Source organism: Asterias amurensis, chromosome 17, assembly GCF_032118995.1.
Source record: "Asterias amurensis chromosome 17, ASM3211899v1".
Lineage (NCBI taxonomy): Eukaryota > Metazoa > Echinodermata > Asteroidea > Forcipulatida > Asteriidae > Asterias > Asterias amurensis.
The window spans coordinates 13,903,201-13,920,743 of record NC_092664.1 but is presented as its reverse complement, the minus strand read 5'-3'; the positions used below and the strand labels follow the sequence as shown (position 1 = coordinate 13,920,743).

At 40.7% G+C, this 17,543-nt stretch overlaps 3 protein-coding genes across 3 annotated transcripts; all 3 read right to left on the bottom strand.

Moving 5' to 3' along the window:
• Positions 1 to 514: 514 nt before the first annotated feature.
• LOC139950136 (C-type lectin lectoxin-Thr1-like) lies at positions 515 to 1,246 on the bottom strand. Its single transcript, XM_071948763.1, has one exon. The coding sequence runs from the start codon at positions 1,244 to 1,246 to the stop codon at positions 515 to 517; it is 732 nt and encodes a 243-aa protein (XP_071804864.1).
• An 11,314-nt stretch (positions 1,247 to 12,560) lies between these two features.
• LOC139949487 (perlucin-like protein) lies at positions 12,561 to 13,268 on the bottom strand. Its single transcript, XM_071947853.1, has one exon. It carries the CDS (start codon positions 13,266 to 13,268, stop codon positions 12,561 to 12,563), a length of 708 nt encoding a protein of 235 aa, XP_071803954.1.
• Positions 13,269 to 16,520: 3,252 nt separating this feature from the next.
• Positions 16,521 to 17,252, bottom strand: LOC139950135 (C-type lectin lectoxin-Thr1-like). Its single transcript, XM_071948762.1, has one exon. It carries the CDS (start codon positions 17,250 to 17,252, stop codon positions 16,521 to 16,523), a length of 732 nt encoding a protein of 243 aa, XP_071804863.1.
• Positions 17,253 to 17,543: the final 291 nt, after the last annotated feature.

Sequence of the window (17,543 nt, the reverse complement as noted above, 5' to 3'; positions counted from 1 at the left end):
ATTTTATTGGTTGCCTGGTCTTTAGATAAGAAAACAATTTCCTGTTCTGTGTTTAAGAACATATTCCGTCACAATTTAGAGTTCATTGGTAATAAGCAAAACGAACTTCACTTTTACATCTCAAGTTACCTCGTCCATATTCCTCAGGATTTTGTAAATATTTTAATTTAAATTGAAAGAAAAGTTTGCGATTTGTCCCCTGACACACGTTCCGTGTCACAAGTCCGCTCGGAGATTCCGTCACAACTCCTTTGATATAAAAAGTTCTTGAATTTTCTGTTTGATATTAAGAAAATGAACGATTTGATTGCCTTTTACTCAACATTTCAACTGAATATTTGTACATTGTACTACTTTGATCAAATAAAAAATACAGCAACATAAATCAAATCCTGAAGATATCCCAACTTTGGGCGTTGTATTTTTGAGTAAAAAAGTCAACGATCGGCTGTTATGTCACTTGAGCGTCATTTGTTTTTTTTTACTCATGGTGATTAAATAGTGTTGATTGAAATTATCTCTCTCCGTAAATACACGTGAAAGGTTTCTTGGACTTCACAAACTGGGTGTGGTCGGCCTCGTAGCGGGTGCCGTTGTTGAGTTGGCAAATTCGCTCCCCTGTCCGAAAATGCTGCACGTTGAAGGAGCGACATCTGGGGTTGTAGTCACACACCGTGGCGCAGGCACGGACGTTGCTGGTCGGTATCTCTCGTAAGGTGTGGCCGGTCAGACACGACGCAAGCAGGCGCCATTGCTTTAACTTGACCTGTGTTGCCACGACTTCCTCGCCTTTGCAGATAACTTGAAATTCATTTGAGCAATCGTTGTCATTCCATGTCCCGCGGCCCCACCAAATTCCTGCCATTAACTCAACACAGTTTTCATCAGTTCCGCCGTTTGGCTCATCCCGGTTCCAGTTCAAATAACCGCCGTTTTCTGAAGCACAGTCCCACTGCCTTTCCATCTCAAAATCATTGCAATTAATCCACAAAGGCTCGGCAGTTTGATCCACTATATATGTATTTTCCTCCGATGATGAAGGCATAACCATCTCCCCTCCCATGTTCTTACATTTCAATCTCCCTGCATGCCAACTCAGTGTTTCATTAAGAAGTTTGTAACAAGAGCCGCGCCACGACTCACCGCCGAATGGACACAGCATCTGAGGCTTAAGACACGAATGAGCAGAACTCATACCAATGGTGAAGAGAACCAACGGAACTGAAGCAAAACAAAACCCTCCCATTATTTCAAGAAAGAAAACGGTCTTGAAGAATCTAACGCGAGTTGTGGATTAAAAATCAAGCTGATAACAGCACAATATTAACCGCAATGTTGGCACCCCGATCAGCAGCTTTAAACGGCAGCTCACAACCACTTCAATGCTGTATCTAAATCTTGCAAAATCTCTTTATCTGTTCATCAGAGAGTAGAACTCAGGAATAGCTCTGGTGCAGTCGAGGTTGGTGAAAACTCAATGAGGAAACATAGAGTGCGCTGTTTGCCTATGAACTGTATAGTGAGAGAATTGCGACAACTTACGATTAAAAAATAATGTGTGCACATTGGGTGCCAGAGACTGAACAATAGGTTTTCCTGCATTTGGAACAAAACTGGCGTCCATCTACCTCGTGACCAAAGAAAACTGGTCCCTGCATGTTGCAGCTCTATTCTTAACACAAAGCTCTTGGTACAAGCACACGCCCCTAGCTTAGAGGAAAACGTACAAGTTGTCATGGTGATTTTAAGCTGATTATTGCACAATAAGCCCACGGTGGAAGGAAGGACAAGTTCAAGCGAGTGTAATGGTTTGACGAGGGAAAACAAACAGTTTGTCTTCCTTCGTCAAACCAATACACTAGGTTAAGCTGTGACATAAAATCAATGCATGTTTACAGGCAACGTTCAACTATCAGCCAAGGTGCCTAGAATTACCAATAGTGGCCATACAGTGCATTCAACATGTACTTGAGCCTCATAGTTTTTCACGGGAATTCCAATAAAACTGTTTTTTCGTAATTTTCCATAATAAAATATGCCCCAAACGGTACCCCACGGTTGTGAACAACTAGAAACACTTCTGTCATTGACGGCGTGCGTCAACATGACAATACTCTGACGTCATTTTTGGGAGTTTGCTTTGTTATACCTACAAAACGGAGCTGCAACTTTATGACGTAGCATGAGTAATGAAGTAACGGGGCTTTTTGCGAAAAGCACAGGAGAAGGGTAGTCCATTTTTATTTTTACAACTAACGAATCTTTTAAATTTCATGTGAACTCAATTTCTTTGTTGATTGTAAATGGTTGTAAGCAGTTTAATTAAATGAATTTCAGCAAAGATCATTGGGTATTAAACTAGGGCCCCCGCCGAGTACAAGAGCCCAAAACTTTACAAAATCAGAAAGTGGCTGGTAAGCCTGCCCTACTCGGTTACTAATAAAATTTGCAGTATAATTTCGGAAACCTTGGCGTGAAATTTACGCAAACGTTGCATGGATTAAAGACACATTGTCAAAGACCAGTATTCTCACTTGGTGTATCTCAACATTATGCACAAAATAACAAACCTGTGAAAATTTGACCTCAATTGGTACTCGAGGTTGCGGAATAATAGAAGAAAAACGCCCTTGTCAAACGAAATCGTGTACTTCCAGATGGTTGAACGAAACTGATGGTTCGGAAACTCAAAATACAATCTTAGATCTCGAATGAAAAGTTACTTCTTTCTCGAAAACTACGTTACTTTAGAGGTAGCTGTTTTCTCCATTGCTTTATACTAATCAACAGCTCTCCACTGCTTGTTACCAAGTAAGTTTTTATCCTAATAATTAATTTGAGTAATTATCAATAGTGTCCACTTCCTTTAAACGAGAACCATACATATTGATTAAACTGCCTGGCGGTGGCCAGAGAAAACATGCAAGTGTTGCTTTTGGCCAAGTTTCTACACAATGGGAATAATTGGTGTTACCATAGTCACCGTACGTAGAGGCAACTCTGAGATTGCAGCAAATTAACATTTGTTTTGCATGGTACGAACTGTTTTTTTACATCTTTATTTCTGTTTAAAAACACCACTTTTATGGTTTGGTATAGTAGTACCACAAGGTATGCCTGATACTAAAAATGACATGCTTACAAAATCAAAAATATTCCATACAATAGACGTTAAATTTGCATCGGGTATAAAGAAAATACCAAAAACCCTGGCTAGTCAGATAATATTGGCTAATTTGCGCTTGCTACAATTTTTCGTTTGATCCTTTACTGAGAATGTAGAACATTGTACTACAATACAAGCCCTCGAACAATTTCAGTACATTTTTTTCAAGTTCTCTCACGAAGGGGTAGGTTTGATCTGAAAGGTTGGTCGCTTAATTCAACGGATATTTATTTTCGGTATAAATTCATAACCTTGATGCCAAAATCATAATGCGCAAACGTTGCCAGGGATACACAAGAACCACTTATTCAATTGCGCGCCGTTCGCCATAGAAAACATCGAAGCGTTAAATTGAGCTGAGATTCTATACAAAAGAGGAAGGAGTTTAATTGTTGCAACAATGCGCTCTATTTCAGGCAACTGAGAATGTAGATCCTTTAACAGTGTTTGCAACAAAAATTATTGGTCAAGGTATTAATAATACAGGCCTTTCACTCAACGATGGGGGATTTTCGAATTTAATTTTTAAATGAAGTTTCTTTTACGCACGCATTTTTACATTGATCCTTTCGCATTTGCCACGGCAAATTCACAAATAAAACGTAACATGCCTATTTGTATGCAGCATATCATTCAGCAAACCATGCTCTGCTTGCAATGTAATGTTAAAGGTGAGCTGAGTCACAAAATTTTTACTTTACCACACAGCCAAAGTTATGGAAGACCATTAATAACTAGGCCTATAATAGCGGCCATTTTCAAAATCCAAGATTTAATTAGTGTTCTCCAAGAAAATAGTACAATTTGTTTCTCTTTTCTTAACAATTAGGCCTATGCTGTATTCAGCTCAAACTTTCACACGTGACATTTATTGTATTTTTCCTGGTGTATAGTGCCGTTGAACAAACCAAATAATGACCCTACTATTGGTTCAACAAAGTTATTAGCTTTCATCGAGGGTAGGACCCACTGCACACCTAGAAACAGAAGAAGAAACAAAATTACACAGATATGTAAAGTGATTATTTAAAAAACTAAACATCTTGTGATGATCACGACATTTTTTCAGCCAGGAAGAACTTTGAATTATTTTTTTCTTGTATTTTGTGAATATTGTCCTTGGCATAATAAATGAAAGATGTATGTTTTTAGCTGTTCCGGTGTCCCAGGGAATTCTGTCCACCATTTTTAGTTCCGTCCCCCAATTGGAAATAAACATGGGCTGGAGGAGGATTTGCAAGAGGGCGCTTTCAAAAGAAGTTCGTACACAGTTTGCCGTAGTAAGGGGGAGGGGTGGGGGAACCTAATCGCAGGGGGACAGAATCTCCAGTCATATAGCAGTCGGAACGGCTATTATTTTCGTCAAGTTTTGTGTTGTGTTTTCTATCGCATTTTTCTATGTTTCTCGAAAAAGTTTACATGAATTGTTCACGCCTTTTTTTTCACAAAGTCACGCTTAGGATGGAATATGTAAAAGTTACCTGGAAATAGATTTTTTTTTCTTTAAAGACACTGAACACTTTTGGTAATTGTCAAAGACCAGTCTTCTCACTTGGTGTATCTCAATATATGCATAAAATAACAAACCTGTGAAAATTTGAGCTCAATTGGTTGTCGAAGTTGTGAGATAATAATGAAAGAAAAAACACCCTTGTCACACGATGTTGTGTGCTTTATGTTGATTTCGAGACCTCATATTCTAAACCTGAGGTCTCGAAATCAAATTCGTGGAAAATTACTTCTTTCTCGAAAACTATGTAACCTCAGAGGGAGTCGTTTCTCACAATGTTTTATACCATCAACCTCTCCCCATTACTCGTCACCAGGTAAGGTTTTAGGCTAATAATTATTTTGAGTAATTACCAATAGTGTTCACTGCCTTTAAACAATAGAGTATATGTTTCTGAACAATAAAATATTTTTTTGAGTAATTGTTTTTAACGGTTTATATGTAAAAAAACCGGTTTATATGTAAAAAATTGTGACGTCAATCGAGGCAGACTTTGCCTTGATCGAACATCGAACACACGTACGTGCAATTATATTCAAGTCCTACTAGTCATGAGTTTGTACGTTTCGAAAAATGTTTTTTTCTTGCATTTTTCCGGCGATGTCGACCAGGTGTATTGCTGCTGGATGCAGCAAAACAACTAAAGATGGGGTCAGTTTGCAAGTCTTTTTGTCAGCGCTGTGCAGCAAACACTTCGAGCTGTCGTGCTTCGAGAATCCGGAATACACTACACGTTCTGCTTAAGACTGGTCTTTGACAATTACCAATAGTGTCAAATGTGTTTAATAGCTGCATTTTTGTTGGTGTGTTGTAGTGCCACTTAAGCCTAGAGAAAGACTCTGCTCGGATGGGTAAATAATGTTAGGCAATGTAAAAATGAAACCTCTTACTGGACAATATTTATCTGTAACAAACAATAATATTACTAAGTACAAATAAAACAAACATCAACACAACTTTGTCAGTTTCTGAACAGTTTATAAATAACTGGTCCCAGCAATAAGTGGTAAGCGACACCGTGCCCCGTGGCAATCTATAAATAGCTTATAATTATGAATAACGATTAGCAGTAATGGGAGACTTTCTAATGCTAGGTGGCAGCAGACTTACCGGGTAAATTTCCATTGTTGACGTAGTTCTGAGCATGCGCATAATTATGAGAAAAATGGCTTTACCCGGTAAATCTGCTGCCACCTATCGTCCCAGAAAGTATCCTATTGATACCATTTCAACCCAATTAGAGACCGCATAATCTGAAGAGATACACGCAATGCGCCGTTACCAAACGAACATAGGTACAGTCAAGTATATTGAACAAAGACCTAAGACGGAATGTAGGCTGCATGTTAACGCATGGAGCTGGAATGGAGACACAGTACATACTGACTTGTATGCAATCTACAAGTAGAGGGTACTCTTGACAGGCTTGGTTGGTTGCGCCCATATGTGAGAAAGAAGGTACAACACGCCCATTTATGCTAAGTGAACTCATCTCTCCTGGGGAAAAAATAAGCTTTTATAAGGGATTACTGGTTATAATAGATATCAGTGTAAGGGAGCAGGAAAATCGATCGACGCATGCGTCAAACTGAAGTAGTCTCCGTCATGCAAATAATGGGAACGCTATTTTGGTGAAACAACGTCCGGTCTGAACGCCAACGGAGTGATGTCGTTTGTACACGTTGTATGGTGAGGGAGCCTTATGATAGACTTGTAACAAGCCCCTGTCTCGTGTGAAAGGTCCTTAACCATATCCGACGTCAACATGTAGCTATTGTGGTCCCGATAATGGCCAGTCAAAGCCTGGGGGATGCAAGCCTCGCAAAAGTTGTCTGATGTTTAGGTGATGCAGTTCCTCCATATGGGTGATGGGACTGGACATAAAAGGACCCACACGGGAGCAGGACTTGAGTCAATTCTATGTCAACGGGCGGTCCACAACATACAAGACGGGAGCACTGGTGCGAGGGCATACGGACTACCCTGCTACCTCCCGTCCTGTGTGCCTACCGTCGTCTTGCGAAAGCACGCTAGATAGAATGTGAGCGACTTGTGTTGAACTGGTACCAATGTTTAGGCGAAAAGAATTGAGCTGACGACGTGAAATAATAATCATCGCTTTGGAAGAAGCGTGGGTTGTCTGTGCCACTTTTACCACGAGGATGGGGGGGGGGGGGAGTTGCCATTTACCAGTATTCGAATTTACCGGTTGTCCAGTTCAGCCTATTGGCCGTCTTCCCGGACACCCAGTCTTCGGATATTTGGGGGCGGGGGAGGGGGGGGGGGCTCCACCTTTTCTTTTTAATGGATGAAAATAGTTTGCTCATATTATTGTTGAAGCCTGCTTCTGAACTAAAAAGGGGGTATTAGGGCATTTGCGTTGTCCTAGGGAGTTCGGTCGGACGATGGAGATTCTGTTCTCCATTGGGATATGGGCTGGAGGAGGATGTTTCAAAAGAGGGCGCTGTCAGAAGAAATGTGTACACAGTTCGTTATGTTTGCTCGGCCCCAGCGCCATGCCTTAAAGGCAGTGGACACTATTGGTAATTACTCAAAATAATTATTAGCATAAAAACTTACTTGGAAACAAGCAATGGACCAGCTGTTGATGGCATAAAACATTGTGAGCTAGAAACGGCTCCCTCTGAAGTGGAGTAGTTTTCGAGAAAGAAGCAATTTTCCACATACTTGATTTCGAGAAAATTAGATTTTGAGGTCTCGAAATCAAGCGTCTGAAAGCACAAAACTTCGTGTGACAAGGGTGTTTTTTTCTTTCATTATTATCTTGCAACTTCGACGACCATATTGAGCTCAAATTTGCACAGGTTTGTTATTTTATGCGTGTTGAGATACACCAAGTGAGAGGACTGGTCTTTGACAATAAAATAATTCCAATAGTGTCCATTGTCTTTAACCAAAGGCGCTGGGATGGGCAAACGTATTAAGCACGCTCATTGGTTAATGCTCAGTCCCATCGTGCATAACATTCACACTGCACCAAAGAAATACATTGCACGCATGACGTACTTCCTGGGCAAAAATCTGTGCAAGCATATTAGCCTATCCCGGCGGTCTATCGGATTAACTTGGCTGCTGGGGCCGAGCGAATCGCTATCTGGGCGGAATCTCCGGCTACACAGCAGGGCCCAATTTCATAGAGCTGCTTAGCATGAAATTGCTTCCTTGATAAAAACAGGATTACCAATCAAATTTCCACGTAATTATCAGGATAACCAAACAACAGCTGAATACCAGTAACAAGCAATATGCAACAAATTCACATTCCAAGGCAGCATATATTTTTCTGCGGTGGGTTTTGATCGTCATATTATATTCTTCACAAATCCGTCATTTTCATGAAATAATGCAGCTCCCAACGTTAATAAATTCAAATTTTTGTTCGTACTCTCACAGTCTGCCGTGTGTACGCAAGACGCACGACGCGCAAATCTTGCGTTGCGTTTGCGTGTTAACGCTGTGCAGTCAAGATACGGTGACCAAGAATTCATGCGTCTTGCATCTTGCGTCTTGCACGCGAATGTATGCGCGTACGCACGGCAGCAGACAACACTGTGAGAAAACGATCAAAACGGGAGGTTTTTGTTACGTTGGGAGCTCATTATTTCACGAAAATTACGGATTTGTGAAGAATATATGACGACCAAAACACACCGCAGAAAAATGTATGCCGCCATGGAATGTGAATCTGTTGAAATTAGTGGCTTGTTGCACAGGTATTTTGCACCAAGCGCCACTGCTGCATGCGGTGTCTTCAATTCATGTCTTCAATGCCTAGTTTGTGCACAAAAAGACACCGCAGTTGGTGATTTTTCAATAGAGGGCGCTACCAATTTTGTTTCGTCGAATTGGTCTATAGCACATTTAAATTTGCCGATTCCAGGAGTGCGTTTTGGCGACCCCAACCAAAAACTGTTTCTGACGTCAAAGTCAAAACGGTAACCGAGCTCACAACTCGGTTATCGAGCAGTTTGAACAACCGAAACAGTTTTTGGTTGGGGTCGCCAAAACGCACTCCAGGGGTTATGATCGAGCAAGGCATGCTTGGAACAAATGGCGCGGTGGGATCGATCACCCCTGGGAACGAGGTTGGCTGTCACCTAGCGTTCAAAAGTCTCCAATTCTTCTGTGTAAACTTTGACTCCCAAAAATGACACGGTGCGTCGAGCAAAGGGTCAATAGGCTGACCTTTGGAATTGGTAAATTCAACTCTAATTCCCCGCCCCGATTGCGTATAGCGCAAATTCAAAGAACAACTCTCGCGCTTCTCACAAAATGAAGATGTATTGCTTCATGTCATTCAGTAGTCTTGGTCCCAAGACCATTGGTGTTGCGCGGTCACACACAACCAACGTTCCGATTATGCACGGCAAAAACTGTCCACGCTTGTAATGAACGAACGCTAGCGGGCGCTCTGTTTCTCTGATTTAGATCTCACCATGGTCTTGAATATTTGCAACGACGGGTCTTAACTTTTTTATTGTTTTTCGGCAAATCTCCCCCGACTTTCCGGTGGAGCCAATCAGAGGCTGCGTTGCGGTTGGCTCATGAATAATTCATCAGTGTTGTGCATGTAGTGTACAATGCATGCAGTAATTCCGTTGCATGACTTTTGCTTTACTCTGTGTGTGGGTATATATGTTTTTATCGGAGTATAATAATGTCCAGATCAGTAGGATTTGAAACTTTGACACAGGGTGGAAATACGATAAAGAAAGGTTTGTGGTACCAGCACACACATTTCTATGTATAATGTCCAGATCCAGACACCTGCATTGCCATGATATGCAGCTTGAAATGCGATCGTGGCGTTATGCTCCCGACGTGCCAGGGCCCACACTGATGAAGCCTGTATTGGCTAAACAATTTGCTTATAGTTAGCACAAAATAGTATTGCTTAGCAGAAACTGGTTGCCAGCCTTTTTTTTTAATTAAATTTGAAATTTTGTAGTGCCCAAGTAAATTTTTGGATAGTAAAGAAATTTTGTACAGTATTTTCTGCCAAACAGATATTAACTGGTGGGCCCTGTAGTGTTATTCACAGTGAAAGTTTTTTAATCTTGGGGGAAGGAAATCTTGAGGGATTCAAAAGCGTCTTTGTGAGAACGTATTTTGAAACGTAACCGTAGCTGCATATCTTGGAACGTAAGCGTAGCTTGACTCGGAATTGAAAGCGTACTTTTTGATATTGTAGCGTAACCTATTAGTATCTTGGAGTGTATAAGCGTAGCCGAGTAGCTGCGTAGCTTGGAACGTAACAGTATCTTTTGCTGGAGCATAAGCATATCTTGGAACGTAATTCGTAGCTGCGTATCTTGGAACATAAACGTAACTTGACATGGGATTGAAAGCGTACCTTTTGATATTATAGCGTAACTTGAAGGAACGTAAGCAGATCTGTAAGCGCAGCTGAGTAGCTGTGTTGCTTGGAACGTTGACATCTTTTGGAACGTAAGCATATCTTGGACTGAAGCGTAGCATCTTGGAACATAAACGCAGCTGCGTATCTTTGAACGTAGGCATAGCTTGACTCGGGCTTGGAAGCGTACTTTTTGATATTATAGTGTAACTTGAAGGAACGTAGACCTAAGCGTATCTTGGAACGTAAACGTAGCTGCATGCGTATCTTGGAATGTAAGCGTAGCTTGACTCGGGCTTGAAAACATACCTTTTGATATTATAGTGTAATAAATGAAGGAACGTAGACCTAAGCGTATCTTGGAATGTAAACGTAGCCGAGTAGCTGCGTAGCTTGGAACGTAACCATATAACATTTTTTTGGAATGTAGTCGTAACAATATTTTTTGGAATAACTCATGAGAAATTTCGAGTTTTGATTGCTTGTCCAGCGGCGACTACTGCTATTCAACTCCCAGTTATTTGAGGCGAATAGTCGGGTCATTAAATTCCACTAGTTGCCCAGTTTAATCATTACCTCAAAAATAACTCTTCATTCACAGAATTAAAAAAATAATACTTTGTTTGACAAAATTATGCTTTGAGGGAATTTTGTTTTAGCATTATTTTTATTTAAACCTTTTATAAAAAATTCTCATAATTTTTTTAAGCTACTCACACAATAACACTGTCAATTAATGCGATATTCCTACGTTTTGACATCATCAAAATTACCTGAAAACTCATAACAAAAAGAAATTAGGGGCCATGAATTAAAATGGAGCATATTGGAACGTTGCGATCATAAGAAACAACGGATTCGACACCTGCAAGCTGGGAGTTCATAGCGCCTGGGATTTAACACCTCCAACCCCCACGAGACACGGCATGGGCAGTACGTGATATTCCACAAGGCTTATTTCACGTTCTGATTGCTCCACGCCGTGGGGCCATACAGCGTCCGATACACGGACTCTCTGAATGCTAATTTTACGTTCGATTTTTGACCATTATTTACGATTTCAAATCGTCACGTATCCATCTGAATAGGTACCTATACTTAAAATTTCACTGTTTTCCTTTTAATAGGCCTACAATGACCACGGAATCACTCTTTGAGCAAAGATTATTAAAAATAGACCGCCGATCATATTGACCTTTGACTCGATCTAGTTTGAATAGTCATCTTCAATTCGTCACGTGATATGAATATTGCATACATTAAAAGTAATTTACATAGTCTGGCCACGCCTTCAATTTGCAAATATCCAAGACCATGGTGAGCACAGGACATGGTGAGATCCGTAAATCAGAGAAACAGCGCCCGCTAGCGTTCGTTCATTACAAGCGTGGACAGTTTTTGCCGTGCATAATCGGAACGTTGGTTGTGTGTGACCGCGCAACACCAATGGTCTTGGAACCAAGACTAGTCATTCAGTAAAATTTTGCCTCAAAAAGCCAACGTCATCTCAACCCTTAGTTTCACCTCTTTGCTAGATGAACATGGTATTTCAAATTCAAGAACAGCGCCTACTATAAATTTGTGTTGCTTAATTTAAATCTTCTCGGTGTGTGCGAAGTGTACTTGGCAATGGAGAGTAACAAAGTTTATGTATTATGTGACTAATTTAAATAACATAATTATTTGGTTTGCGGTAACACGTGTATCTATTTGCTAGGTAGAGTTCGTTCTTTAGATAACTGTCTTTCTTTATTATACTAACCGCGAAGCGGATTTATCGGATGCTCGGGAGACTTCTCACTTCTGAAAAGAACTGTCCTGCTTTATAACAAATACCTGGGCGGATATGGTATAGAAAATTTGCTGGCACTACTACTAAATTATCGTAAGCACAACCGCGTAGTCAGTTCTTGAATTGCTCTCAAAATGTTGTACAATGAATCTTTCAGTTAAAATGTCCACGATAGGCTGCTTCTGGCACTTGAGCGTCATTATTTTATTGGTTGCCTGGTCTTTAGATAAGAAAACAACTTCCTGTTCTGTGTTTAAGAACATATTCCGTCACAATTTAGAGCTCATTGGTAATAAGCAAAACGAACTTCACTTTTACATCTCAAGTTACCTCGTCCATATTCCTCAGGATTTTGTAAATATTTTAATTTAAATTGAAAGAAAAGTTTGCGATTTGTCCCCTGACACACGTTCCGTGTCACAAGTCCGCTCGGAGATTCCGTCACAACTCCTTTAATATAAAATGTTCTTAAATTTTCTGTTTGATATTAAGAAAATGAACGATTTGATTGCCTTTTACTCAACATTTCAACTGAATATTTGTACATTGTACTACTTTGATCAAATAAAAAATACAGCAACATAAATCAAATCCTGAAGATATCCCAACTTTGGGCGTTGTATTTTTGAGTAAAAAAGTCAACGATCGGCTGTTCTGTCACTTGAGCGTCATTTGTTTCTTTTTACTCATGGTGATTAAACAGTGTTGATTGAAATTATCTCTCTCCGTAAATACATGTGAAAGGTTTTTTGGACTTCACAAACTGGGTGTGGTCGGCCTCGTAGCGGGTGCGACTGTTGAGTTGGCAAATTCGCTCCCCACTCCCGAAATGGTGCACGTTGAAGGAGCGACATCTGGCGTCGTAGTGGCACTCAGTGGCGCAGGCACGGACGTTGCTGGTCGGTATCTCTCGTAAGGTGTGGCCGATCAGACACGACGCAAGCAGGCGCCATTGCTTTAACTTGACTTCCTCGCCTTTGCAGATAACGTGACAAATTTTTGAGCATAGAACATCATTCCATTTTCCGCTCCATGAGGGTACAAGCACAGTACAGTTTTCTCTAGTTCCGCCATTTGGCTCATACGCGTTCCAGTTCATATACCCGCCGTTGTCTGGAGTGCAGACCCACTGCCCTTCAATCTCTAAATCATTGCAATTAATCAATATACAATTACCAATGGTTTTACTCAGTAAATAGTTATTTTCTTCCAATGATGAAGGCGCAACCATCTCCCCTCCCATCTCCTGACATTTCAGTCTCCCTTCTTGCCAAGTCATTGTTTCTTCAAGAAGTTTGTAGCAAGAGCCGCCCCATGACTCCCAGCCGAACGGACACACCATCTGAGGCTTACACGAATGAGCAGAACTCATACCAATGGTGAAGAGAACCAACAAAACAGAAGGCAAACAAAATCCTCCCATTATTTCAAAAAAGACAAATATATCTTGCGGTTGTGGATTGAGCAAACTATCGGAACTCAATAACAGCAAGTTTGGCGCACCGATTAGCAGCTTTGAACGACAGCACTCAACCACTTCAATACTGTTCCTAAATATTGCAAGGTTGGTTCAAACGATATCTCTTATAAAGCTGTTCTTCCTCTGTTGCTTTTCCAGCCAAACATTGTGTTGAAACGTCGAAGGGAGAACTTAAGGGTTGGCTCAGGTGTGGTCGAGGTTCAAGTTGGTTTGAAAGCTCAATGCGGAATATTGTTGTTCCAGTTTAGCCTATATTGTTATTAATATTAAACCCATATCCGCACCTATCAAGTTGGGAAGAATTTAATTACTCTAATGGTCTTTTTGAGCTCAATCGAACAATGGGTATTTTGATAAGTAGAGGATGTAGCAACGAGCAAGTAGTTTGAGTCATCTCATTTATATTGCAATTCTTAATTACTTTGCAAGGTGGTTCAATGGATGACAATTAGTGCAGGGACGATAATATTTTTATTATTATATTAAATGAAAATATGAAGGACTACCAATCGGCCTTATGGGAGACGCCTATGTGGCTTATGGCTCTATACTCAGCCACGTTCAAACTTCTAAGTGATCTAGGAAAATACGAAGTGGACTCTAATTTCACTCTGTTTACATTAGTGCAATCACTTGCAAAATCCAATGAAATACATTTCAAGGCATAGTCTTGAAGTCAAGACGGTAATTTTTACGCGGTGTAGTTAATACAGCGCGGTGTGTGGCTACGGGGACGGTACCCTAATTATCCCCGATCCCATGTGTGAGTCACTGCCACCCTCTACCTACGACCGCTGAATGTGTACAATCGCACTGTTATGTGACTGTTACATGGAAGGCAGAATGTGTGTTAGTAACAAATATGCAGCGCCTAACGACTGTCATCAAGCCTATTCAAGACAGTGTCCTTTTAACTGCTGTCCTAAATACGACCAAAGAGGCGGTTGGATCCGCCATCACCTCGCGGCAGGAACATTGATGGGTTCGACCCTCTTGCTTTTTGGGTACGATTCCGGTTTGATTTTCAAAAGAGATGCAGTACAAGTTACCAGTGATGCTTTCAGCTGTGGACAGTTGCCTAGTTATTGAGAAATCACGAAAAGAACCCATACTCGGTATTTCCACCAATAACATCGAATCCATCCATCATTTATTGAGCTCTAAATACCAACAGCATCTCTGGCCACAGTACGTACGAAAAGCTGAATCTCAAACAGTCGCTTTTACCCAATTTCATTTATTCTTTCAAACTTATATTTATTTCCAAACTTCATGAAATTAGAGTACAAACCATTTTTTTTATTTTACAAATAAACAAAGCTAATTAATGAGACAGATAATTTTTTTGAGAGGTACACTTAGTGGCAATCTTTGATTGACTTATAATAAATGGGGACAATGCGGACGCTGGTTCTGTCCCGCAACAGCGAATTGTGCACAAACTTCTTCTTATAGCGCCCTCTTTTGAAACGTCCTCCTCCAGCCCGTTCCCCCACAATGGGACACATAACCTACAGCCGACAGAAGTCCCGGGGATACTGCCAATTGCCTCATATATCCCATTTCAGTTCAGAAGCTGCAGGCTTCACCAATGTGAGAAAGGATAACAAATAACCTAATAGTTATTTCCATCATATCATAACAGCACAGCACTGCACGCACGTGATTTTTTTGTATTCAATTAAAAGGGGTCATTATAGGCTAAACTGGGCTAACGCTAGATTTGAATAAAAGTCCATTGCCCCCCCCCCCCCTTGGTGGAGAATCAAAGGACAACCCCAAAACGTGGGATTATTGCTCTAGTACATCGCTATTAACATTTTGCTTTCAAAAAGCCATTAATCCACAGCCCTGCCCTATGCATGCTTCTCCACCCCTTTGCAGGCTTACAAGTTAAAGACCAACAGTGCCTAACTGTCGACTGTTTACTAAGGGAATCAATGTATGGTGAAGAGGTTTTCAACTAGTGGTTTAATCCATACGAGGCCTGGTTCTTGATAATTTTACCGAGACGAAGTCGAGGTAAATTATCAAGAACCAGGCCTCGGCGGGTTTAAACCACTAGTTGAAAACCGATTCAACACACTTTGATTCCCATTCATAAACACATTTTCGGTCAAAAACATCATCACTTTTTTGTCAAAAAGTAAAATAAATGCAAAAATTATAATTATTAAATGATTTTTTCAACACAACACCCCTCCAGCTATGAAATGGTAAAGCCCTCCGCCGCCCTCGGGTAAACAACTCCTTATAAGGGAATGCTGTGCGCGTCGCGCGTATCGGGTGATGTGTTACAACTGTTTCAGCTGTTGCTCTCTAATACGCGACCAATAGGAACGAAGAAACTGTCTTATAAGAACAGGGGCAAGGTCGCGTGTCACGCCCATGTTTCAACACTTCTTACAGGTCATAAACGAGGTTTATACACACCCACGTGAATCGCTCTCCACCAATAGGAATAGCGAAACTGTCTGAGGTATTTATGAATGTTAGTTAATCTTCTCGATAAATGCGAATTGTACTTGACAGTATTGACCAGTTCTAAATAATATTTTATATGTTGCTGTACAATAGGATTGTAAATTTCATGTATTTTTATATACTTGACGAATAAACCATTCTATTCAATTCAATTCAATAAAGTTTTTGTAATGGGATTTATTTTCTTTCAAAATATTTTATTGGTTGCCTGGTCTTTAGATAAGAAAACAACTTCCTGTTCTGTGTTTAAGAACATATTCCGTCACAATTTAGAGCTCATTGGTAATAAGCAAAACGAACTTCACTTTTACATCTCAAGTTACCTCGTCCATATTCCTCAGGATTTTGTAAATATTTTAATTTAAATTGAAAATCAAAAGTTTGCGATTTGTCCCTTGACACACGTTCCGTGTCACAAGTCCGCTCGGAGATTCCGTCACAACTCCTTTAATATAAAATGTTCTTGAATTTTCTGTTTGATATTAAGAAAATGAACGATTTGATTGCCTTTTACTCAACATTTCAACTGAATATTTGTACATTGTACTACTTTGATCAAATAAAAAATACAGCAACATAAATCAAATCCTGAAGATATCCCAACTTTGGGCGTTGTATTTTTGAGTAAAAAAGTCCACGATCGGCTGTTCTGTCACTTGAGCGTCATTTGTTTTCTTTTTACTCATGGTGATTAAATAGTGTTGATTGAAATTATCTCTCTCCGTAAATACACGTGAAAGGTTTCTTGGACTTCACAAACTGGGTGTGGTCGGCCTCGTAGCGGGTGACATTGTTGAGTTGGCAAATTCGCTCCCCTGTCCGAAAATGCTGCACGTTGAAGGAGCGACATCTGGGGTTGTAGTCACACACCGTGGCGCAGGCACGGACGTTGCTGGTCGGTATCTCTCGTAAGGTGTGGCCGGTCAGACACGACGCAAGCAGGCGCCATTGCTTTAACTTGACCTGTGTTGCCACGACTTCCTCGCCTTTGCAGATAACTTGAAATTCATTTGAGCAATCGTTGTCATTCCATGTCCCGCGGCCCCACCAAATTCCTGCCATTAACTCAACACAGTTTTCATCAGTTCCGCCGTTTGGCTCATCCCGGTTCCAGTTCAAATAACCGCCGTTGTCTGAAGCACAGTCCCACTGCCTTTCCATCTCAAAATCATTGCAATTAATCCACAATTGCTCGGCAGTTTGATCCACTATATATGTATTTTCCTCCGATGATGAAGGCATAACCATCTCCCCTCCCATGTTCTTACATTTCAATCTCCCTGCATGCCAACTCAGTGTTTCATTAAGAAGTTTGTAACAAGAGCCGCGCCACGACTCACCGCCGAATGGACACAGCATCTGAGGCTTAAGACACGAATGAGCAGAACTCATACCAATGGTGAAGAGAACCAACGGAACTGAAGCAAAACAAAACCCTCCCATTATTTCAAGAAAGAAAACGGTCTTGAAGAATCTAACGCGAGTTGTGGATTAAAAATCAAGCTGATAACAGCACAATATTAACCGCAATGTTGGCACCCCGATCAGCAGCTTTAAACGGCAGCTCACAACCACTTCAATGCTGTATCTAAATCTTGCAAAATCTCTTTATCTGTTCATCAGAGAGTAGAACTCAGGAATAGCTCTGGTGCAGTCGAGGTTGGTGAAAACTCAATGAGGAAACATAGAGTGCGCTGTTTGCCTATGAACTGTATAGTGGGAGAATTGCGACAA

Bases quoted from the DNA above. Each gene is read 5' to 3' on its own strand.
- LOC139949487 (XM_071947853.1), bottom strand. From the start codon at position 13,268: ATGGGAGGATTTTGTTTGCCTTCTGTTTTGTTGGTTCTCTTCACCATT.
- LOC139950136 (XM_071948763.1), bottom strand. From the start codon at position 1,246: ATGGGAGGGTTTTGTTTTGCTTCAGTTCCGTTGGTTCTCTTCACCATT.
- LOC139950135 (XM_071948762.1), bottom strand. From the start codon at position 17,252: ATGGGAGGGTTTTGTTTTGCTTCAGTTCCGTTGGTTCTCTTCACCATT.